General features: G+C 35.5%; 1 protein-coding gene across 5 annotated transcripts in view; it reads left to right on the top strand.

Annotated features, from left to right (window-relative positions):
• DMXL1 (Dmx like 1) overlaps window positions 1-19,378 on the top strand; it is a 124,429-nt gene extending 105,051 nt beyond the window's left edge. For all 5 annotated transcript variants that reach the window (XM_061150940.1, XM_061150939.1, XM_061150938.1 and 2 more), the window contains 5 exons: window positions 3,736-3,828; window positions 6,185-6,276; window positions 12,293-12,345; window positions 15,303-15,520; window positions 17,252-19,378. In XM_061150940.1, the coding sequence (XP_061006923.1) occupies window positions 3,736-3,828; window positions 6,185-6,276; window positions 12,293-12,345; window positions 15,303-15,520; window positions 17,252-17,476 (681 nt within the window). In that variant the 3' untranslated portion in view covers window positions 17,477-19,378. The remainder of the gene's footprint in view (window positions 1-3,735; window positions 3,829-6,184; window positions 6,277-12,292; window positions 12,346-15,302; window positions 15,521-17,251) is intronic.
• The last annotated feature ends 5,434 nt before the right edge of the window (window positions 19,379-24,812 follow it).

The raw sequence follows: 24,812 nt of genomic DNA, 5'->3' as shown, positions 1-24,812 counted from the left end.
AGTGTTATGTATTGTTCCTAACTAATCTCTCTAATGCATCCTTCATGTTGCCAACAAAGTTATGTAACAAATAGCATAGGGAGTTCCCTAGCCGTCCAGTGGTTAGGACTCTGCACTTTCACTGCTAGGGTCCGAGTTCGATCCCTGGTCGGGGAACTAAGATACCACAAGCCTCGCAACATGGCCAAAAAAGATAAAAAAGGAAAAAAAAATAGCATTATATATACACTATAGGTGAAATCATGTTGTCCTTTTCAAGAACGCACAATCTCCTCATTGTATCTAAAAGTCCATATTCTTAAGTGTGACATTCAAGTCCTTCTACACTCAGAGTTATTTTATAGATTTAACATTCTGACTAACCTGGATTCAATCCCTGGGTGGGGAAGATGCCCTAGAGAAGGGGAACGGCTACCCACTCCAGTATTCTTGCCTAGAGCATTTCATGGAAAGAAGAGCCTGGCAGGCTACCATCCATGGGGTTGTAAAGAGTGGGACACAACTGAGTGACTAACACAATAGGCTCCTATATAGGCTTTTTAAAGGCACAACAAACTCTTCTTTATTATCTGCCCAGGTATCTTTAACAGGCAATCAGCTTACTGTGGTTTTTTTTTTGGGGGGAATCAATTAATACTTTTTTTTTCCATTTATTTTTATTAGTTTATTCCATTTATTTAAATTTTATTAAATTACTTTACAATATTGTAGTGGGTTTTGCCATACATTGACATGAATCAGCCATGGATTTACATGTGTTCCACATCCTGATCCCCGCTCCCGCCTCCCTCTCCATCCCATCCCTCTGGGTCTTCCCAGTGCACCAGCCCTGAGCACTTGTCTCATGCATCCAACCTCGGCTGGCAATCTGTTTCACCCTTGATAGTATACTTGTTTCAATGCTGTTCTCTCTGAACATCCCACCCTCGCCTTCTCCCACAGAGCCTAAAAGTCTGTTCTGTACATCTGTGTCTCTTTTTCTGTTTTGCATATAGGGTTATCGTTACCATCTTTTTAAATTCCATATATATGTGTTAGTATACTGTATTGATCTTTATCTTTCTGGCTTACTTCACTCTGTATAATGGGCTCCAGTTTCATCCATCTCATTAGAACTGATTCAAGTGAATTTTTTTAAATGGCTGAGTAATATTCCATGGTATATATGTCCCACAGCTTCCTTATCCATTCGTCTGCTGATGGGCATCTAGGTTGCTTCCATGTCCTGGCTATTATAAACAGTGCTGCGATGAACATTGGGGTGCACGTGTCTCTTTCAGATCTGGTTTCCTTGATGTGCATGCCCAGGAGTGGGATTCCTGGGTCATATGGCAGTTCTATTTCCAGTTTTTTAAGAAATCTCCACACTGCTCTCCATAGTGGCTGTACTAGTTTACATTCCCACCAACAGTGTAAGAGGGTTCTCTTTTCTCCACACCCTCTCCAGCATTTATTGCTTGTAGACTTTTGAATAGCAGCCATTCTAGTCAGCTTACTGTTAATTCACCTTTGCCATGATGGTACCCAAAAGCACAACACCCTAGCATGCTATCTCCCTTAGTAGGGAAGGCTGCTGGAGTAAATGGAACAGATAGCTCACACTACTTCACAATAATGCTGATCATTTTGTCAGAAGTCATTGGACATTGCAGAAAGACCAGGAGATAAAAGGGAGCATTTAGCAGGGAAAAAAATGACCTGTGAGGAATAATTCCTCAGATTCAGGAAGATCTTACGCTGTAAAACAAGAACAGGATTCTATGAACTAAAGGCAGTAGAACAGTAAAGAAGTTTTAGAAATTAAAAACATGTGATTCCCCAAAATTAGGAGAGTAGAGGAACTACTGATTACAAGGACTGAATAGCAGAATGGAATTATTTGAAAATCAAATTTGTGACCAGGAAGTACAAATTAGGAATTTATCCCATCATGAAAAAACCCAAGAAGTAAATTGAGACAAAGATCCAGGAAAATGCATAGAAGACCTTTAAAAGGTATAGCAGAAGAAGAAAAAGTAAAGTGATTTAAAGAGGAAATGTTGTATTAAAAGGAATAATAAAATAAATATTTCCCCACAGCAAAAAATGGATTTTTAGAAAAAGAAGAGCCTACCAAATACTAGACCAGAAGTAATGAGAAGCAACACATGCCTAAGCACAGCCTGATTATTTAATTTTTGTTTTTTGTTTTTTAATTGAAGGATAAAGAGAGCTTGTGGAAGGAGTAGGGGTAGAAATGTTTACCTACAACCTCTCCACCTTCCTATCTAAAATAATGACATTTGCCTCCTCAAAAATAGAGGTTACGAATAGACAGTAAAACAGTATTCACAGAATTCTGATGGATAAGGAATAGGGCCAATATCTGTCCAAACTCATGCAAATTTAATGGCAAAATATACACATTTTTAACTATGCAGAGAATGAGCACATTCCATATACCCTTTCTGAAAAACGTACCTAAACTTACTCCAGAAAACATAGACTAAACCACAGAAAGGATGAACCCTGGAAAAATAGCTGTAAAAAATATAGCACACAATGGGTTAATGTTCCTACTGTTAGCCCTGTCAATCAATTTTGTAAAAAGACAATGAAAAAGGCAACAAAGAATGTGAACAGTTGACCAAAAAACAAAACCCTATTTATGATCAGTAACCCTCACTAATTGAAGAAATGAACATTAAAATGAGACTTTTCTGTTAATTGACAAATAGTAAAATTTTGTAGTCTGCAGTGTTGACTAATGTGTAAGGAAAAATGGGTGTGTAAATTGATATTGTCACTTAGGATTTAATTTTGGCTTCACTTTCCAATTTTAAATGATGCCCTTTGACAGATTTTTTTTCTTTTTGGATGTCTGTCCTATATAAATACTCAGAGGTATATATGCAAGAATGTTCAAAGCAGCATTTTTATTATAGGAAAAAAATGGAAATTCTGTAGAGAAAAGCTTCTAAAAAAATTACAATACAACTATACAGTGCAATGCTACACAGCACAAGAAAGAGGTAAATTTATATGTACCAATGTGGAAAAATGGCTATAATAAATAAGAAATATAATTGTAGAACTGTATATTATTATCTTAATTTCATTTTAAAAATCTTACATGTTCAAGTGTTTGAATATTCACAGAATAAATCTGAATGAAAACACATCCGATTAGTGATTGTTGTATCTGTAGATGGGAGAAGGCAGGAGTCGAAATTAGACATTTAAGATCTGTATCTTAATACTCCCTTCCTGTATTGTTTTATCATCTTTCCAATCAAAATGCTCTGAGTTTCCATCAAGAATTCTTTTAGTATAACAAATTTTATTTCATTTTACTTTCTACCGTTGTTTACCATGTTTTCCTTATTGTATATCTCTGGGAATCTTTTTCAAAATGAACCGTGTTTTATCTTGTATGTACTAAAATTTTGTCACATGGCTTAATGTGTAAATCCAGTATCCCATTTTTGGAGTACCTACAGAGAATATACAGACTAAGCTATTGGTTACTATAATAAATTGGGGGTCTGATGTTAGTTTACTTTTCTCTGCCCTGGAATTTTTTAAAGCAGTAGCTAAATGTTTATCTGGACTAGATCCATGCATAGGTGAAATGAGAAGTCAAACAATTTATGACTCAAATGTTTTAAGATTTACAATACGAGATTCACAGTGAGGGTAAAGATAAATATGTGCCTTTTATTTGTACTCAATGCTAAACTTTTTTTTTCTCTTAAGTTTGGAATAGTTGACGCTGATGGATATTTAAGTTTGTATCAAACAAACTGGAAATGTTGTCCAGTTACTGGAAGTATACCTAAGCCATACCTGGTAAGCCAAGATTTCCTACCTTTAAATTTTTTTAATTTTTATTTTAAAGAAATCAAGAATATATACTTAAGTATCAAAGCCAAAATGTAAAGTCTGTCTAGTCCTATGTATTCAGTCATACTACTGCAAGTTTCTGTCTGTATTATGTTAAAATTACTCTGTGAGGTATAAAAATCCTTAGTCTCCAGTAACTTGGAAAATAAACCTGTAAAGTGCCTGGTTCTGATGGCAAGGGGAAATCAGATATATGGTTGCTAGAGGCAGGGGAGATTGGATGGAGGCAGTTCAAAAGGTACAGACTTGGAGTTATAAGTTAGTACTAGGGATGTTGTGTACATGATTAACATCGTCAGTATTGTTATATGTTATATATGAAAGTTGCCAAGTGAGTAAATTCTGAGTTCTCATCAAAGGAAAAGTATTTTTTATTTTTCTATCTGTGAGGTGGTGATATTGCTAAACTTATTGTGGTAGTCATTTCATGATGTATGTAAGACAGAACATTATGCTGTACTCCTTAAACTTAGAGTGCTGCATGTTAATCGTTTCTTCAAATTGAAAGAAAAAAAAAATAGAAAAGTTAAAAAAACTCACCAGAAAATATAAATAAATAATAAGAGTAGTGGATCAGTCGCTTGATAAAGACCAAAGTAGTAAAATTGATTTAAAATGTAATAATTAGTCAAGGGATACATTTTTAAAAAAGAAAAGAAACCTGTATAGAACCAACATGGTACCTCTGGAGACCCATGCAACCATAGGTTACTCAAATACCTTTCTAGCCTCTCTAAACTGCAGTTGGCTATGATACCTAGAAAGGATGATAAACAGACTAGTGCATCTAGTTGTTTTTCTGCAGTAAATTTACACCTTAGGAACAAAGCAGAAAAGATATCCTATAGCTGGTGTTGTTTTCTTGCCCATCTCTTAAAAAAAATAGATAATATCTCTATTCAGGACCACAAAAACTTAATGAACCTTCCACAACCTCACATAACTGTGAATTTACATTTAATAGATTCTTCAGTGAAGCGCTTTGTAGGACTAAGCAATATCTATCAAGAAAAAAATTAAGAATATGGGTTGATCCTGGTAGTTCACCCTAGGTTAAGTGCTAGAAGAAAGTACTGATCTAAGTGAAAGCAAGCAAGGGAGTGTTGGTGAGGGTACTTTGAAACTATTTTTTCCTCATATTTTCATTCAGCCAGCAGATCAAATGTACAGGTGGCCTTTGAACAACACAGGGATTAGGGGCACTGGACACCCTCCCCCCTCAAGTTGAAAATCTGAATATAACTTTGCAGGCAGCCTTTCATATCCATGGTCCTACATCTACAGATTCAACCAACTTTGGATCATGTAGTACTCTAGAATATTTATTGAAAAAAAAAACAACAATCTGTGTATAAGTGGACCCATGTAGTTTAAACCCGTATAGTTCAAAACATGTTGTTCAAGGGTGAACTGTACAAGTTTATGTTCCTAAAGGGACTACCTTTTTTTTTTTTTTAACTTCCAAAAAGACAAATTCGTTTTAAAATGAACAATATTTGCTTTTGGAGATTAAAGTAGATTTTGTTTTAAAGACATATCATCTAGCCCAGCTGCAGTGGTGGTTGGGGGCAATGGGAAGTGACTGAAAGGAAAATTTTTTTATGTGATGATTTTGACATGTTTTAAAAATTCATTTTTTGTTGAGGAGAAATGTCTGAACAGAAATAACTTGGAAACCTTTATAATTGACTAAATCTCTCATAATAGTTTGTTATTATTTGATGGAATATTGAGAAATATTGTCAATTTTCTAATTTGTTGACTATTAGTATTATGTTTTTATTTAACATATTTAAAAGACTATTTAAAAGTGTATTTCTGAAAATATATAATTCAGTCTGAGATCATCTGAAATTCTAGTTTTTGTCTTCTAAGACAAATATTTTCACAAGTTTTCTAAGAAAAATATGTGAACTTAACCTCTTTGTTTCCCCTTGAACTTTTGGTTGAACAAAAAAGGCAGAGGGCCTCGTAAAGGCTCATAATGTATGCATCTTATTTAAGTAGCTCAGGAAAAGTGTGTGTGTGTGTGTGTGAGAGAGAGAGAGAGAGGAGGGCGGGGAGAAGAGAGAGAGGAGTGGCAAATTTACAAATGTGCCAAAATGGGGAACCTTGGTGAACTGGGGTGAGGGGTATATGAGAGTTCTCTGTATTACTCTTAAAACGTTTCTGAAGTTTGTAGGGGAAAGAACACAAGGATTAAGTGAGCTACAAATTACAGATCACTTTTTGATTAATGCATCTACCTGCTTATAAAGTTGTTTGTGATAGCAATAACGTTTGTTGTTTATAACCATTCCAGACTTGGCAGTGTCATAACAAAACAGCCAATGATTTTGTCTTCGTTAGTTCCTCCTCTCTAATAGCCACAGCTGGCCTTTCAACTGACAATAGGTAAGAGATTGTAACTGAAATTGAAATTTGTGGTGTATGTAGCTAAGCTTTATTTTTAAATTGCTTGATGTCCTTATATCTCAATGTTTTCACATTTACACCTTTAAATATTTTTATTACAGAGACTTGTTTCTTAGAGCACTTTTAGTGTTTTAATTGTAAAGCTAAGGAAATTCTGGAGACATAAAACACAAAATCCATTCCTTCTGGATTTTTGGCATTCTATTATAATGTTAACACTTCAGTGTAGGAGAAAAGAATTTGATTTTGCTAAGAGTTTTTCTGCATATTATTTTCTATGTGTTAAGAAAGCTTGAGGGAAAAAAAAAGTATTGTTTATTGGCCATGCTGTGACTGATATTATCAGTTTCATAATCAGAACACAAGAAATTCCAAAAGACATGTTAGTTGTATAATAACTACTAAGTGGCACCCTGTCCCCATCTCCCCAAAAAGCTTAAATGTGGGGGGAAAAAAAATCTTCTCATTTTTCCATGTCCATGCACACTTTTGACTTCCCTCATACAGCTGAGTTTGAGATTAAGGCCTTCTGAAGTTGCTGAGCTTTTTATATTTGTCCTGAGACCTCTCTTTGCACTCTAAGTGGGAATTTTAGGAATATGGAGTTTTCAACCCATCTTTCGTAGAAATTCTTATATATATTCATGCCTCCTTTGTAACTCACAGAATGGAGTAGAAGCTGTTTCCTTTCATAGTAGGAATAAGTTTTCTTTTTGCTCAAGAAGATTCCTTGTGTCCTATTCTTTATGTCAGTCGAACTGTTTAGATTAGAAAATCAATGAATATAAAAAATAGTTTCTATATTCAGACTTCATATAGTATTCCTTGTAATTACATGTTAATCTGAAGTTTTTCATTTTGGAAGCTCTTTGTCTTTTAAATTTTTGTCTAAAAATTAATCATATATAAATGTATTGGTTACTTGTATTTGGTGCCTTATAAATTTAAGAACTTTCTGTGTGAGTCAGATTCAGATGAGCTAGAATGAGACATACTGTTTTTTAATTGAAGTATACTTGATTTACAACATTATGTTAGTTAGAGGCATATGTATCATTATTCAGTATTTTTGCAGATTATACTTCATCATAGGTTTTTACAAGATAATTGTTACAATTCCCTGTGCTATATACAGTGTATCCTTGTTTCTTATCTATTTTATAATATATATGGTAGTTTGTATCTATTTTTTTGTTTGTTTGTATCTATTAATTCCATATTCCTAATTTGTCACTCCCCCATCTTCTCCTCTTTGGTAACAAGTTTGTTTTCTATATCTGTGAGTCTGTTTCTGTTTTGTATACATAGTCATGACTATTTGTATTATTTTTTAGATTGCATGTTATATGATGTCATATACTATTTGTCTTTTTCTGTCTGACTTACTTTACTGAGCATGATAGTCTCTAGGTCCATCCACACTGCTTCAAATGGCAGTATTTCATTCTTTTTTATGGCTGAGTAATATTGTGTATGTGTGTCTCACATCTTCTTAATCCAGTGTTCTGTTGATGGGCACTTGGGTTGCTTCCATGTCTTGGCTATTATAAAATGCTGCTGTGAAAGTTGGGGTGCATGTATCTTTTCAAAAGAATATTTTCATTTTTTTCTAGATATATATCCATGAGTGAAATTGGTGGCTCATATGGTAGTTCTATTTTTAACTTTTTGAGGAACCTCCATACTGTTTTCCATAGTGGATATACCAGTTACATTTTCACCCACAGTGTGCAAGGCTTCCCTTTCCTCTACGTCCTCTCTGACTTTTTTTTTTTTTTTTTTAGATTTATGTACTTTTTGACTGTGCTGGGTCTTGGTTGCTGTTCATGGGCTTTCTCTAGTTGGAGTGGGCAGGGTCTGCTCTTTAGTTGGCAGTGCATGAGCTTCTCTTTGCTGTGGCTTCTTTTATTGCAGAAATGGTCTTTAGGTGTCTGGGGTAAGTAGTTGTGGCACACAGGATCAATTGCCCCAGAGCATGTGGGATCCTCCTGTACCAGGAATCAAACCCAAGTCCTCTGCATTGGCAGGCAGATTCCGAACCACTAGACCACCAAGGAAGCCCCTCATTTTTTTGTTGGAGACTTTTTGATAACCACTCTTAACAGGTGTGAGGTGATTGCTCCTTGTTGTTTTGATCTGCATTTCTCTAATAATTAGTGATATTGAGCATCTTTTCATATGCCTCTTAGGCATCTATATGTCTTCTTTGGGAAATGGTCCATTGAGTTACTCTGTCCAATTTTTTTTTTAACAGGTTGAATCAGAAACCAGTTAAGATACCCAGCTGTGATTGATGTTTGGGGCTTTTTTGTTTGTTTGTTTTGGTGGCTTTGTGTTTTGGTTTTGTTTGTTTTTTGGCTGTACTGTGCTGCATGCAGGATCTCAGTTCTCAACCAGAGATTGAACTTGTGCCCCCTGCATTGGGAGCGCAGAATCTTAGACACTAAGCCACCAGTAAAGTCCTGTTCTGCCCCTTTTTTTAAATTAGATTTTTTTTTTATATTGAGCTGTATGAACTGTGTATCTATTTTAAGTGTTAACTCCTTGTCAGTCACGTCATTTGCTTTTTCTCCCATTCAGTAGATTATCTTTTCATTTTGTGGATGATTTTCTTTGCTCTGCAAATGCTTTATGTTTAATTAGGTCCCATTGGTTTATTTTTATTTCTTTTTTGCCTAAGACTGATCCAAGAAAATATGGCTGTGATTTATGTAAAAGAGTGTACTGCCTGTATTCTCTTCTAGAAGTTTTATGATTTTCTGTTCTTCCATTTAGGACTTTAAACAATCTTGAGTTTATTTTTGTATATGGTAAAGAGGAATGTTCTAATCTCATTATTTTACACGTTGCTGCCCAGTTTTTCCACCACCACTTGTTGAAAAGACTGTCTTTCCTCCATTGTATATTCTTAACTTCTCTGTCATAGATTAATTGACCATAAGTCTTGGGTTTATTTCTGGGGTCTCTATTCTGTTCCATTGACCTATGTGTCAGTTTTTGTGTCAGTACCACACTGGTTTGTTTTTTGTTTTTGTTTTTTACATTAAGAACTTCAGTTTATTAAAAAAGAAAATACATCTTAAAATGAATGAAAACACAAGCCACATAATGGGAAAAGATATTTGCAAACACAGTTTTATTGTTTCACAGTCTCTGTGGAACAGGAATTTGGGAATGGCTTAGCGGAGTGGCTTTTCCTTAAAGCTGCAGTGAAGATGTCAGTGGGGCTGTAATGATCTGAAAGCTTGACTGGAGCTGGCAAGTCTTCTTCCAAGGTTGCTTATTCACAGGGCTGTTGGCAAGAACTTTTTCCCTGACTCTTGTAAGGAGACCTCAGCTTCTTGCCACTTGAGTCTCTCTGAAGGGCTGCTTGAGTGACCTTATGACATAGCAGCTGGCTTTCCTACAGAGCAAGTGATTTCCAGGCCACTCTTCATATTCCCTGAGGTTTTTGACTACTAGATGAGTCTTCTACACCTGGACGCCTCTTTCAGTAGAGGGATTTAAAACTATGTGAGTTTAATTATACATGCTTGTGGACCAAAGGGTGAGGATCCTGCTAGTGTTGGAGGGTCTCCTGTGAGGTGTAGGTCAACAGTGGCTTGCCACAGTGAGTTGGGAACCCAGTATCACACTGTTTTGATGACTGTAGCTTTGTGATGTAGTCTGAAGTCAGGGCCTGTGATTCCTCCAGCTCTAATCTAATATCTAAAGATTACTCTGACAACTCAGGGTCTTTTGTAGTTATTTTGTTCTAGCTCTGTGGGAAATGCCATGAATATTTTGATAGGGTTTGCATTAAATCTGTAGATTGCTTTGGGTAGTGTGGTCATTTTAACAATATTAATTCTTCCAATTCAAGAGCACAGGATATCTTACCATTTCTTTGTATCATCTTCAGTTTCCTTCATCAGTGGTGTATAGTTTTCAGAGTATAGGTCTTTCACCTCCTTGGTTATGTTTATTCCTAAATATTTATTCTTATTGATGTGATCTTAAGTAGGGTTGTGTTTTACCTTCCTTTTCTGATATTTCATTAGTAGTATATGAAAGTGTAGCATATTTTTTATATATAATCTTATATCCTACAACCTTGCTGAATTTATTTTTTAGTTATAAATTTGGGGGAGTGAAGATTTTAGGGTTTTCTATATAAAGTATCATGTCATCTGCAAATAGTGGCAGTTTTCCCTTTTCCCTTCCAGTTTGGATACCTTTGATTTCTTTTTCTTATTTGCTATAGCTGGGCTTTCCAGTAACATGTTGAATAAAAGTGGAGAGAAGGAACATCTGTGTCTTGTTTCTGAATTTAGTGGCAGGCTTCCAGCTTTTCACTGTTGAGTATGATGTTGGTTGTGAATTTGTCTTAAGTGGCCTTTAATTATGTTAAGAACTGTTTCCTCTTTACACACTTTGATGAAAGGTTTTATCATGAATGGGCAACTCAATAGAGAGTTTCTGTGTCTTTTGAGATAATCATCTGATATTTATCTTTCTTCTTGTTTATGTGATGTATTATATGTTTTGATTTGCAAATGTCTAACCATCCTTCTGACCTTAGAATTAATTCAGCTTGATCATGCTGAATTTGGTTTGTTAATATATTTTGTTGAGGATTTTTGTATCTGTAGTTATCAAAGATATTGGCCTGTAATTTTTTTTTTATAAAAGTGTTTTGTCTGGTTTTGGTATCAAGATAATCAGGGTGATGGTGGCCTTGTAGAATGAATTTGGGAGTGTTCCCTCCTCTTCAATTTTTTGGAGTAGTTTAAGAAGGATGAGTATTAGCTCTTCATACATTTAGTAGAATTCCCATGTCTGGTCCTGGGCGCTCAGTTACCTGCAAGCTGTTTTTGTTTCCCCTTCCAGATTGATTTTCAGTTATAGTGATCAGTCTGTTTAAATTTTCTGTTTCTTCTTGATTGATTCTTGGCAGGCTGTATATTTCTAGAAACTGGTCCATTTCTTCTAGGTTTTCCAGTCTGTGGGCATATAACTGTTCATAGTATTATGATTCTTTGTATCTCTGTGGTATCAGTTGTTATTTCTCCTCTTTCATTTCTTGTATTGTTTATTTGGGTCCTCTGTCATCTTCTTGATGAACCTGAATAAGTTTGTTGATTTTGTTTTCTTTTCAGAAAATCAGCCCTTGTTTTCATTGATTGTTTCTATTGGATTTTTTAATCTCTATTTTATTTCCTCTCTAATCTTGGGTAAAGTTCCTTCCTTCTACTGACTTTGGGCTTTGTTTGTTCTTTTTCTAAAACAAAAAGTAGATGGTAGGTTGGGTTGTAATTTGAGAATGCCTGTATTGCTGTGAACTTCCCTCTCAGAATTGCTTTCTGCATTCCATAGATTTTGGGAAATTATGTTTCCATTTTCATTTGTCTCAAGGTCTTTTCTGATTTACACTTTGATTTCGTTATTGACCCATTGCATTTTTAGTAGCATGTTGCTTGGTCTGCATGTTTGTTTGTTTTTCCTATTTTTCTCTCTGGAGTTTATTTGTAGCTTTGTACCTTTGTGATTGGTAAAAAAAAATGCTTGATACAATTTCTATTCTCTTAAATTTGTTGGCACTTGTTTTGTGACCTAGTATGTGACGTATTTTAGAGAACATTCCATGTGTGCCTGAAAAGAATGTGCATTCTGCTGTTTTTGGATGTAATATCCTATACATACCATTTAAGTTCAACTGATCTATTGTCATTTAACACCACTGTTGCCTTACTGACTTTCTTTCTGGATTATTTGTTCATTGATGTCAGTGGGGTGTTAAAGTCCCATACTCTTACTGTGTTATTATCAGTTTCTTCCCTTATGTATTTTTTATTATTGTTTACTTTATATAGCTGCTCCTCTACTGGGTGTGTATATGTTCACATGTATAATTTTCCTTTTGTATTGATCCCTTTATCATTATATAATGTGAAACATTTTTATTCTGTTGTCAACTTTTTATGTCACTTAAGAAGTAATCTTTTTTTCTTTCCAGAAACATTTGTTTGTGGGACACTCTTGTAGCACCTGCCAATAGTTTAGTCCATGGTAAGTTTTGAAAGCATTTTATAAAAGTGATTTTTAATTGAGTTTTTTTAAATGACACATTTAGTGGTTTGTGACATTTATTTTGCTCATGGTAGCAAAGTATGAAAGCAGAAAAGTTTACTGTGTGTAATTAACTCTTCAGTGTACTTTAATGAAGGACAATGGAACATAGATAATATAAAAATTGTTTTTACTTTGAATCTATTAACCATAGGTCATCATTGTGAATATCAATTATAGTATTATATCCTCTCACACCACCGACACTCAACTTCATACTTGAAGTTACAACTAAAGCAATAAGACAAGAAGAGGAAATAAAAGGTATACATATTGGAAGGGAAGAAATAAAACTGTGTCTATTCACATATTATATGTTGGTGTAGAAAACTCCAAAAAGTATAGGGGGAAAAAAACTTCCTGGAACTAATGTACAGGTATAGCAGATTCACAGGATGCCAGATCAGTATACTAAAATCAGTTGCTTTCCTTTACACCAACAATGAACAATTGGAAGTTGAAATTAAAAAAAAAAATCACCATTTAAAATAGCACCCAAAATAATGTAATTCTGAAGCATAAATCTATGTATAGCATCTGTTGGGAAAAGCTACAAAAAAGGTAAAAAAATAAAAGACCTAAATAATGGAGAGATAGTCTGTGTTCACAAACTGTAAAACTTGATATTGTTGTTACTTTCTCCCAACTTTATAGATTCAGTGCAATTCTAATTAAGCCCCCAGCAGTCTATTTTGTACGTGTCAACAAACTGGTTCTGAAGTTTATGTAGAGGGGCAACAGACCTAGAATACTTGGAAACTTGGAGTATTCATATTGCCTGATTTCAGGAATCACTATAAAGCTACAATAATCAAGCCATTGTGGTATTGGCTTAAGAATAGACACATTAGGGAGCCTAGAAATAGACCACATAATTAGTAGACTCATCATTAATAATGGCATAAAGGTAATTTAATGGAAACACATAGGCTTTTCAACAAAAAGTGCTATGACATTTGGGTGCTTTCATGTGGAATAATGAACATGGGTACAAATCTTACCCCTTTCACAAAAATTTGCTCAAAATGAATCATAGGCCTACATGTAAAAACAAAACTATAAAACTTCTAGAAGGAAATATAGGAGAAAATCTAGGTGACCTTGGGTTTGGTGATGAGATCTAGATACAACAACAAAAACACAATCCAGTAAAGAAATGATATATTCCAGACTTTTAAAGTTATGCTTTTGCTCAATATCTGAAGAGCAAATAACCATATAGAAGATGCTCAATATCTGTAGTCATCAGGGAAATGCAAACTAAAGTCACCATAAAATATCATACTATTTTGCACACTGAAATGGCCAAAATTAAAGATTCTAGAATACCAAGTGTTGGAGCGGATATGGAAAAACTGGAACCTTCATGGTTTGCTGATAGAAGTATGAGATAGTACAACTTCTTTGGAAAACTGTTTAGCAGTTTCTTAATAAAATTACACATGCACCGAACATGACCTAGCAGTATATATTTTTACACAAAAAATGAAAACACATGTCCACAAATAAACTGGTATAGGAATATTATTAGCAGCTTTATTTATAATAGCCAAAAACTGGAAATAACACAAATGTCCAACAGGATAACATGGTATATTTATGTAATAGAATACTATTCAGAACTAAAATACATGACCCACTGATACATGGAACAACATAGGTTAACACCTAAAATGTATGTTGAAAGGAAAAGAAGCAGGAACAAAAGAGTATATACTGTAAAATTCCATTTATATGAAGTTCAAGAACTGGCAAAACTAATTGGATAGAAATCAGAATTATGATTGCTTTTGAGGGAAAAGGAAAGACCTGAGGGTGCCTTTTGGAATGATGAACACATTCTTTGTTTTGATCTGAGTAATGCTTACACAAAGGTATCCATTTGCCAAAACTCATTAAAGGTGAACACTTAGAATTTGTGCATTTTACTCTATGCAAGTTTATATCTCAAAGTGCTGGAAAAGTTTAAAAAAAACCTCTTATGATTAGTTTTATCTAGATTCTTACAATACTAATAACATTTTGTTGAGTACTTAGTATTTGCCAGGTAATGCATATGCTTTGAATATATTAATTATTTTCATCCTCATACTTAACTGTTAGGCAGATGGTGTTGACGTCTCTTTTACAAATCATGAAACTGAGACTTAGGTTAAATAATTTGCCTAAGGTATACATTTAAATCCAGACAAAATCCAGGATTTGGGGAATACACTTAAATTGGTTTTTAGTTTCCTTATTTAGTATTTCTGTCATCTATGTTATTTCTGGGTTAGTTTCAGTTGATGGATTTTCTTGTATTTATGCGTGCTTCTTTGCATGCCTGGTCATTTTTTATTAGATATATTGTGAATTTTATAAATTTTAGGTACTATTATTTTTGTATTGTTTAAATATTTTTGAGGTTTTCTCTGGGACTGAGTTACTTGGAAACAGATTTGTTGAGGGTGGAGATGGGAATTGTGTTAAACAGAATCAAAACCACATTTGGTACAGGGCAAGTTTTGCACACACATGTGCACACCCCCCTTTGAGTCAGTGCCCTTCTCAGTACTCTGTACAATGCCTTCTGAATTAAAAGGTTTTCCCCCCACTCTGGCTGGTAAAAACAGGAGCACAAATCAACCTGGATTCCCCTTTCTTATGCTTGGCCAGAAAATCCCAAGCTGTAAGCTGGGTCAGTAGTGTGGCTCTCCTAGTTTGTTTCTCATTTCTCAGAGGTCATTCTTCTTCAGTGCTTAGTTTCCAATGTCTCATACTGTTGTTTCTTATGTATCATTTTATATTTTCATTGTTTTAGGCAGGAGAGTAAATCGAGTCTAGCATTCCACCTTGGCCAAAAGCCGGGAGTATGTTTCTTACGCTGTTGCATAGTTTTTATTTTATTTAATTTTCAGCTTTTGCATGTCATGATAGTGGAGCCACTGTTTTGGCATATGCTCCAAAACATCAGCTACTAATATCAGGTGGCAGAAAAGGTTATACGTGTGTATTTGACCTTCGGCAACGACAGCAGAGGCAACTTTTCCAGAGCCATGATTCTCCTGTTAAAGCCATCGCTATTGATCCTACCGAGGAGTACTTTGTTACAGGATCTGCCGAAGGCAACATAAAGGTAATTATAGTAATGCCAGAGTATCTCCAATGTGAAAGGAAATTTTTGGAAATCTTGGATCTTTAATCATATTGAAGACACCTGTCTCTTTAAATAATAGAAATATTGACTCCTTTGTAGTCCACAAGGTTAATTGCTATTTAATAAATCTTTTAATGAATAAAATAACATTTAACTTGAAAATTGCCCGTTTTCCTGTTGTTTTCAAATGTGCTTAATTAATGCATGCAAACGAACTAGATTTTCTGTGGATATGGATATGAACATATTTCAGACATTAGTCTTGACTCCATATTCAGAGTTACTGAATTCAGTTTCAGGTGCTGTGAAATATACTGACATTTTCCCTTATCCCAGATTTCTCCCCATTTTGTCATTCATAGTATCAGCAGCCAACCACTTAGTGCCTGATTACAGAATTCTGATGGGTAAAGAATTCTAATGTACCTGGATAAGCTCTGCTTATAAACAGTCTTTCTGAAACTCCACTGTTTCAGACTTTACTGTTTCAAACTTAGAAGTTTGAATGTTAAGCAGCTTTTTAAAAATGTTAAGCACCTTGTTAAAAATGAATCCCACTCCAGAAATACTGTTGCTAGATTGCATCCCCATAATACCCAGTTGGTAAGTCCAAGGCTCAGGAGTGTGCATTTTTATAGCATGGATATAGTGGTTTTGATGAAAGGTTCCCTGTCTTCACTTTGAAGGATCTGTAGGGGTAAGACTAGTCAACAGGTTATTCTAATGGTCAGTAACTCACTGGGGGAGTCTAGTTTATTAGAATCCATTCATTTAAATGCTAGTGAGACTACTTAGTACAAATAAGTTGGACTATGTTACTTTGTTAGGACTTACATACTGTTTTCATAATTCTCAGCCAGAAAAAATTAACTAGAATTGTAGAATTTCAAAAAGGTGTTTCTTAAAATCAAATATATATCCCAGTTATCATACAAAATTCTTTTTTGTTTGTTTGTTTGAAGCTAGTTTCTTATTTGAACTTTGCTCAGTTTAGAATAAGTTGTGCTAGATGTTAGATTAATTCTTTAGTATGTATTTTCATTCTGAGTTTGATTATTTAATCAAGTTAAAAGATTTCATAATATACCAGGTTGTATTCAGGAGTTAGAGTTTTAACACTCATGTCTAGAGTAGTGTGAATTAATGAATTTCTCCAGGAAAAGAAAGAAATATTTTTTTAAATGAGATGTCAAAACATCAGAAAATTGTAATAATTTATCTTGCCACTGGAATATAGTTTTGCCTGATCTGAAGACCTCTAGATTTTTGGCACTTTACTCTTTTCAGTGGTTCTGATCCCCTGGTGGATACTGTGCGTTATGGAGAAAAAATTACCCTACTTATACAGCTACGCACAGAATCTTTGCTGAGAGAGAAAATCTTCATTGTAGTTCCTACAGTATTAAGTTTCTGTTGCATTGCATACCTAACCTCCATGTATCTAAATTTTCTCATCTCTAATGAAGGGTTTAAGATACTTACTTGTCTTACTGGATTAACTTTTGAAGAATGTAATATCACAGAGATTTAGAAAATTGCAACACTCTATATAAGAATCAAAATGTTGTAACTGTAGCCCTACACAGATTTTTCTCCATTTTTGTTGTAGAAATTCCTTATTTGTACACAAAGACAGGCCTAAATCTTTTGCTTGGATTTTTAAGGTAGTCGTCAACCCCAATTTTTATTTTGTCCTTGATGTAATTTCAGATTTGGAGTCTCTCTACCTTTAGTCTTCTTCACACCTTTATCAATGAACATGCTCGGCAATCCATTTTCAGAAATATTGGAACCGGAGTGATGCAAATTGAGACGGGGCCTGCAAATCACATTTTTTCATGTGGAGCTGATGGAACAATGAAAATGAGAATACTACCCGATCAGTTTAGCCCATTAAATGAAGTGTTGAAAAATGATGTGAAATTTATGCTGTAACATTTAACAATAAGATGTATAATTTATTACCTATTCCTTGAAGTGGCCAACACATATGATGTACAGTGATCATTCTCTATACCACAAATAAGCTAATGCTTTCTTGTTTTCATATTTATTTTATGGAGCTTTGCCCTTGATGCACTGATGCCTTAAAAATTAACAAGGTCATTCAGAATTAGACTACATTGCCTAAAGTAGAATGTGTAAGTAATGCTGTAATAATACATATTTATAGTATGTTATAGTGAGTATATCATAATGTTAAAGGAGTTTTGTTTTGTTGATAAGTTCTTCTGCAGACATCTCTGCATGACTTTGTTTCACAGTAAAAAATACCCTTTATGTAAAGGCAGTTGCACCTCAGTCATCACTTAATTCACCACATTCTTACTTCCTTTTCCAAACTTTCACATCTCAGACTCCTCTCTTAATGATAGAGTGATATTTGGGCAAGAGGCAAAAAATAATGAATATCTCCATTAACACTGTCATTGGGACTTTAGTGATAAATGAGTCAAATGGCTCCTTATGTAAAGTTTTCATCAATTTTCCCTCTGGAGCCCAAGTTGTGTGTGTGTGTGGCGTCTGTATATATGTAATATACCTTACACATCTTATTTGAAGTGTGTGTGTGTGTGTGTGTGTGTGTGTATAAGAGAAAACTACAAGTCTTTTCATTTGTTTTTGTGCCATAACAGCACTGCCATCAGAATAACAACTTTTTTTTGCAACTGGTTTTTTTTCATCTTTTTTTTTTTTAATTCACATCATAATTTTCAAATAAATTTCAGGAAAACTTCCAAGATTATTAAGATTGCATCGAGTCAGATTAGACTTAGCAGGCAATAATGTTTCTGTGGTGGCATATATGAGACACTTAAGCTTATAAATTTGTCAAAGAATTTTTGGGCACCATACATTTTACTTAAATTTTATTTTATTTCTTATTTTTAGGTGCTTTTAGTCTCAAAGTTCTGAAAAACTTACAGCAGTGTTTTTAGAAACAAATGTGAAAAGTCAAATTAAATAGATAGTATTTACAAATGTAAAATACCTGCCAGATCTACCGTTAATAGATAATAAACTAAACCTTATATTTTATTATTTTTTGCCAAAATATATTATTTTATTATAAAAGTATGACCAAAATATTAAAAATGCACAATGCTTTTAACTTAAATGTGCTAACCCTATTTCTGTCTGTTTTGTGCTATATCTTTTCTGATTCAGAATTATAGAAAACTTGATAATACTTGATTTTAACCAAGGAGACTGGAGGCAAATGGGACTAAGTGTTTAAGCAACAACTATATACTACTTAGCTTAAATATATTTTGTTAATAGGAGCACTAATAGAACATTTTTATGTAACAAAATATGGACAACTATTATCTTGGAAATTAAAGAGTCAAATGAAGCAAAGAAATGAAGGGCTGGTAAAATGAATTTTGTAATATCCTCAGGATACTTTTAAAAGTATATTGTTAAAAGATTTTGTAAATTCATAATTTTAAATGTGTTAAGCAAGTTGCGATGAAGACACTGTTATTGTGTAGAGTTTATGTGCACATAATAACCTGTACCTATAAATTGTGCAGTAACGATATGTGACTGTTTTGCCATGGAGAAATCGGTGGCAGCATTGGAAATGATACTGTTGTTTGATGTAGTTAATCTTAAATTATTCTTCAGTAATTTCTTCATGAATCAAGATTCAAAAGGCTTTAAATTTAAACACTTTCAGTGAGATAGAAAATTTATTATTATGCTTATTAGGAAAAAGACATTGTGGATGAAGAATTAAGCATTTTAATTGAGGGTTTATATGAATAATAAATTATGTAAGCCCATATGTATTTACATCAGAGTCATAATATTTTAAATAAACAATCATGCAGTGACTTTTTTTTTAAGCATGCTATTGTTTTAAGTAGTAGTTATGCCACTTTAGTTGATTTCAGTGTATGTGACATTTTAAATAGGAGAATTTCTGTATTTGTATTTGGTTAATGTAGGAAGAATTACATAATTTTCCCAGGTTCCCTGTTGTTCCTTTCTATAGTCTTTTTAACTTAATGAGTAAGCATTATGCAAAAAAGGTGAGAATAAAATGGTAAAGGCAATTGGAATGTATGCTTAAGTAAAAAATGGTGTACATATATGTAAATTTTTATCCACACTAATGGAGTGGATACAACAAATTACATTTTTTAAATTGTGTGCTTTCTGAGAATGAGGCTTTGTAATGGTAGAAGAATTAACCACACTGCGAGCCTCATTTTCTAAAATGTAGGTTTTGTTTTGTTTTTTTTTTTTAATGTAAACTCATGGGACAGTCAGTTCTATCATCCTTTCTTGCTCTGTCTTGCCCCAATTCATTTCTCCTTTAAAAAAATTTTTTTATAAAACCATTGCAGAATTTCTCCAACTGGTCTCAACGATCAGAACAAAGTACAGAGATATTCTTACTTAAAGAAAGTCCTTATACAACATTAGAGTGGTGATAATCTTTTCATAACAGTGTTGGCAACCCAGAAAGATATATTTTACTAAACAAAAAGTTTAAGTGTTCTATTGCAAGAGACCACAATCCAAAGAACAGCTAGACAAGAAGTATATGTATAGTATATAGGGAAAATTGAATGCTCCTAATACAAAGAGAATTTTAAAATGATAAACAAATAATGGAAAAATAACCACACCAAGCACAAATATTTTAATCCTCACTAAGAGTTCAAAGAATTTTAAGGAAAAAAAAAAAACTATGTGATACCACTGTTCCTCCATCAAATTAGTATAAAGTCAAAACAGTGGCTTCAGTTTGGTGAAGATGCAAGGAAGTGAGCACAGTGAAACATTGCTGGCAGAACTGAACTGCTACAAAGTCATGTAGATACATATTAAGGCTGAAAAACACACTTTCACTGAGCAATCTTTTGAGAGATTATCCTTTACAATAAAAATACCTATGCATAAAAATATATGTATACAGATGTTTATTGAGACATCAAGTGGAGCAAGAAAACTGGAAATCTAAATGTTAATTCATGGGTAAATTGTGGCATAAATTTTGGTAATCCATACAACGGAATATTCTCTCTGCTCAAAAAATTGTTAGAATTGTATCTGTTCATCTGAAAACAAGTTGGTGAGAAAAAAATTTCAAAGTAAAAGGTGTTATATCCTATGTTTCAGATTTTTTTAGTCTTTAGTTTTAGTATGTATTATAGGGACACAGAAATATGTATGGAAGAATGCATGTGAAGCAAGACTCTAACATGGAAGGAAGAAGAAGATAATACTTTTCTAAATGCCTTTAAACCCTGCTTGGTAACATGATAGCAGAAAGAGTTGTGTATGTGTTGGTGACGAAAAGCTGTATTTTCATACCAGATAGGACTTTGATAACTGATTTTGTTGAGTGAAGTGGTCTTGTGTTAGGAATATTCCTCTTTGAATTGTTGAAAGATATTTTTGGTGCTTGGTGTTACTTTAGTAGAAAGGTTACAATGTTCTCAATTAAGAGTACTTGAAAAAAGGTGAATATAGATTACTTAAATGTACCTGTCAGCCTTAAAAATGTGTATGGCTTTTGCTAGTTACTTTCAAAGCTAAACTTTTGGAGTTTTCCATGACTTTTTTTTTCCCCCCTTCTGCTTGCTTGGTTGTCGCCTGAACATCTGTGGTCTATAATTCAGGGAGCTAATGCAGAGTTGGAGTATGACATTATTTTACGAGGCTCCTTAGAACAACAAAAGTTTCTTAATGTTCTCTCACTGCAAATAGGATGGGTGATAGAAAAATTTGGTGTTACAACCCGTTTCTTTCCACAGTAGAAATGCCTTACCGTGTGTCATGCTAAGTCACTTCCGTCATTTCTAACTCTTTGCGACCCTTGTGTGTGTGTGTGTGTGTGTGTGTGTGTGTGTGTTAGTCACTCAGTCGTGTCTGACTCTTTGTGACCCCATGGACTGTAGCCCACCAGGCTCCTCTGTCCATGGAATTCTCCAGGCAAGAATACTGGAGTGGGTTACCATTTCTTTAATTTGTGGCCCTTTCTCCTGTACAATTGATTGCTCGGTATATGGGTATGGCCTCTGTAACAGAATCTAAGCAGTACAGTGTTATCAGCCCAGGATATGTGTTTTTAAAGTTTTAAAATCTATATTCCTCCCACATGCAAAATGCTCATCCCCCTGCCGATAAACTCTGCAGTGTTTTTATCCTGTTACTGCATCAGGGGTAGGCTTTTGAACCCCAAGGTCTCATCTAAATCAGGTTCAGGTATATATGTGGCTCCTTACATGAGTTTCCTTAAGTACAGTACTTCTCAGTTTAAAGACCCATGAAGTAATGAGGCAAGTTACGGGCCTCCTGCCTGTGAAACATACAATGGTGAGACAGAGAGAGTAGCTGTCTCCCATTCTAAAAGATGAGAAGTAACAGACATATGATGGTCTCTGGTCCAGAAGGATTCTGAAATTTAGGTGGGTACCTGTCACCAATTTCTTAAGTAATCCTGTCCCCTGCACATATTTCTCCAGAGCTCTTGGCTCCACCTTCTGGACTGTTTTTTTCCCCCCTATAAGTTATTCTTGCCACCTCTTCTTAACTATATTTTGCTTCTGTTAGGTCCATAACATTTCTGTCCTTTATTGTGCTCATCTTTGCATGAAATGTTCCCTTGGTATGTCTAATTTTCTTGAAGAGATCTCTTGTCTTTTCCCATTCTTTTGTTTTCCTCTATTTCTTTGCATTGATCGCCGAGGAAGGCTTTCTTACCTTTCCTTGCTATTCTTTGGAACTCTGCATTCAAATTTGTATATCTTTCCTTTTCTCATTTGCCTTTTGCTTCTCTTCTTAGCTGTTTGTAACGCTTCCTCAGACAACCATTTTGCCTTCTTTTTCTTGGGGATGGTCTTGATTACTGCCTCCTGTACAATGTCACAAACCTCCATCCATAGCTCTTCAGGCACTCTGTCAGATCTAATCCCTTGAATCTGTTTGTCACTTCCACTGTATAATTGTAAGGGATTTGATTTAGGTCATACCTGAATGATCTAGTGGTTTCCCTTACTTTCTTCAATTTAAGTCGAATTTGGCAATAAGGAGTTCATGATGTGAGCCACACTCGGCTCTCGGTCTTCTTTTTGCTGACTGTAGAGAGCTTCTCCATCTTTGGCTGCAAAGAATATAATCAATCTGATTTTAGTATTGACCATCTGGTGCTATCCATGTGTTGTTGGAAGAGGGTGTTTGCTATGACCAGTGTATTCTTTTGGCAAAACTCTATTAGTGTTTTCCCTGCTTCATTCTGTACTCCAAGACCAAATTTGTCTGTTACTCCAGGTATCTCTTGACCTCCTACTTTTGCATTCCAGTTCCCTATAATGAAAAGGACATCTTTTTTGGGTGTTCTAGAAGGTCTTGTAGATCTTCACAGAACGCTCAACTTCAGCTTCTTCAGCATTACTGGTCGGGGCATAGACTTGGATTACTGTGATATTGAATGGTTTGCCTTAGAAATGAACAGAGATCATCCGGTCATTTTTCAGATTGCATCCAAGTACCACATTTTGGACTCTTGTTGACTGTGATGGCTACTCCATTTCTTCTAAGGGATTCTTGCCCACAGTAGTAGATATAATGGTCATCTGAGTAAAATTCACCCATTCCAGTCCATTTTAGTTCACTGATTCCTAAAATGTCTATGTTCATTCTTGCCATCTCCTGTTTGACCACTTCCAATTTGCCTTGATTCATGGACCTAACATTCCAGGTTCCTATGCAATATTGGTCTTCACAGCATTGAACTTTACTTCCATCACATGTCACATCCACAGCTGGGTGCTATTTTTGCTTTGGCTCCATCTCTTCATTCTTTCTGGAGTTATCTCTCCACTGTTCTCCAGTGGCTTATTGGGCACCTACCAACCTGGGGAGTTCATCTTTCAGTGTCATACCTTTTTGCCTTTTCATACTGTTCATGGTGTTCTCAAGGTAAGAATACTGAAATGGTTTGCCATTCCCTTCTCTGGTGGACCACATTTTGTCAGAACTCTACACCATGACCTGTCCATCTTGGGTGGCTCTGCACTTTTGCATGACTCATAGTTTCATTGAGCTAGACAAGGCTGTGGTCTGTGTGATCAGTTTGGTTAGTTTTCTGTGACTGTGGTTTTCATTCTGTCTGCCCTCTGATGGATAAGAATAAGAGGCTTGTGGAAGCTTCTTGATGGGAGAGACTGACTGAAGGGGAAACTGGGTCTTGTTCTGATGGGCGGGGCTGTGTTCAGTAAATTTTTAATTTTCTGTTGATGGGTGGGGCTGTGTTCCCTCCCTGTTGCTTGACCTGAGACCAAACTATGGTGGAGGTAATGAAGATAATGGCAACTTCCTTCAAAAGGTCCCATGCACACACTGCTTCCCTCAGTGCCTCTGACTCTGAAGCAGGCCACCCCTGACCCATGCCTCCACCGGAGACTCCTGGACACTCACAGGCACGTCTGGGTCAGTTTCCTGTGAGGGTCACTGCTCCTTTCTCCTGGGTGCTGGTGCTCACAAGGTTTTGTCTGTGCCCCCCAAGAGTCTGTTTCCCCAGGCCTGTGTAAGTTCTGGTGGTTCTATGGTGGGGTTAATGGCGACCTCCTCCAACAGGGCTTATGCCATACGCAGGTTTGCACCCAGAGCCCCTGTGGCAGGCCACTGCTGATCCGTACCTCCTCAGGAGACACTCAGACACAATTCTGGCTCACTCTCTCTGAGCTGGGCATGCCTTTTGCGCCCTTCCCAGGGCTGAGCAGCTCAGGCGACCAGGTGCTTCGCAAGCACACTGTCCCGGGTGGACCCTGCATCTTAGTCACCTCCCTGGTCCTGGCCGCTCGGCTGCGGTCTCAGGTGTGTTGTGAGTCTCCTCTGGAGAGCTGATCTCAGGCTGCGACCCTTCTGGTGGGTGTCAACCATCCATGATCTCTGGATGACGTGGTTAGAAGCTGGGAGCCTGCTCACGTTTGGTGGAAGATGCCTTCTCTAGGACTGAGATTGTAGTAGCCCCTTGCCTTCTGGCTCTGGCTGTCGCAAGCCTGCCTCTCTGCCTCTGGGCTGGGAGGGGCTGGTATGCAACTGGCTGGCTCTCCTTTGGCATCCACTCAATCCTTTGTTCTGTGAGCAGACCAGGCTGCGCCTTGGGTTTTTAGGTTAGAGCCTTTTACGGAAAAGTTCTCTTTTCTGCAGTTGCAGTTAGGCGTGTAGTCTGTGGTTTTTTTTTTTTTTTTTTTTTTTTTTTCTTTCCCAGTTATGTTGTCCTCTGAGATTACAAAACTGTCCACATACC

Source organism: Dama dama, chromosome 9 (assembly GCF_033118175.1).
Source record: "Dama dama isolate Ldn47 chromosome 9, ASM3311817v1, whole genome shotgun sequence".
Classification (NCBI taxonomy): domain Eukaryota; kingdom Metazoa; phylum Chordata; class Mammalia; order Artiodactyla; family Cervidae; genus Dama; species Dama dama.
Note: the sequence above shows the minus strand (reverse complement) of the source record. Positions and strands in the feature narration are given on the sequence as shown.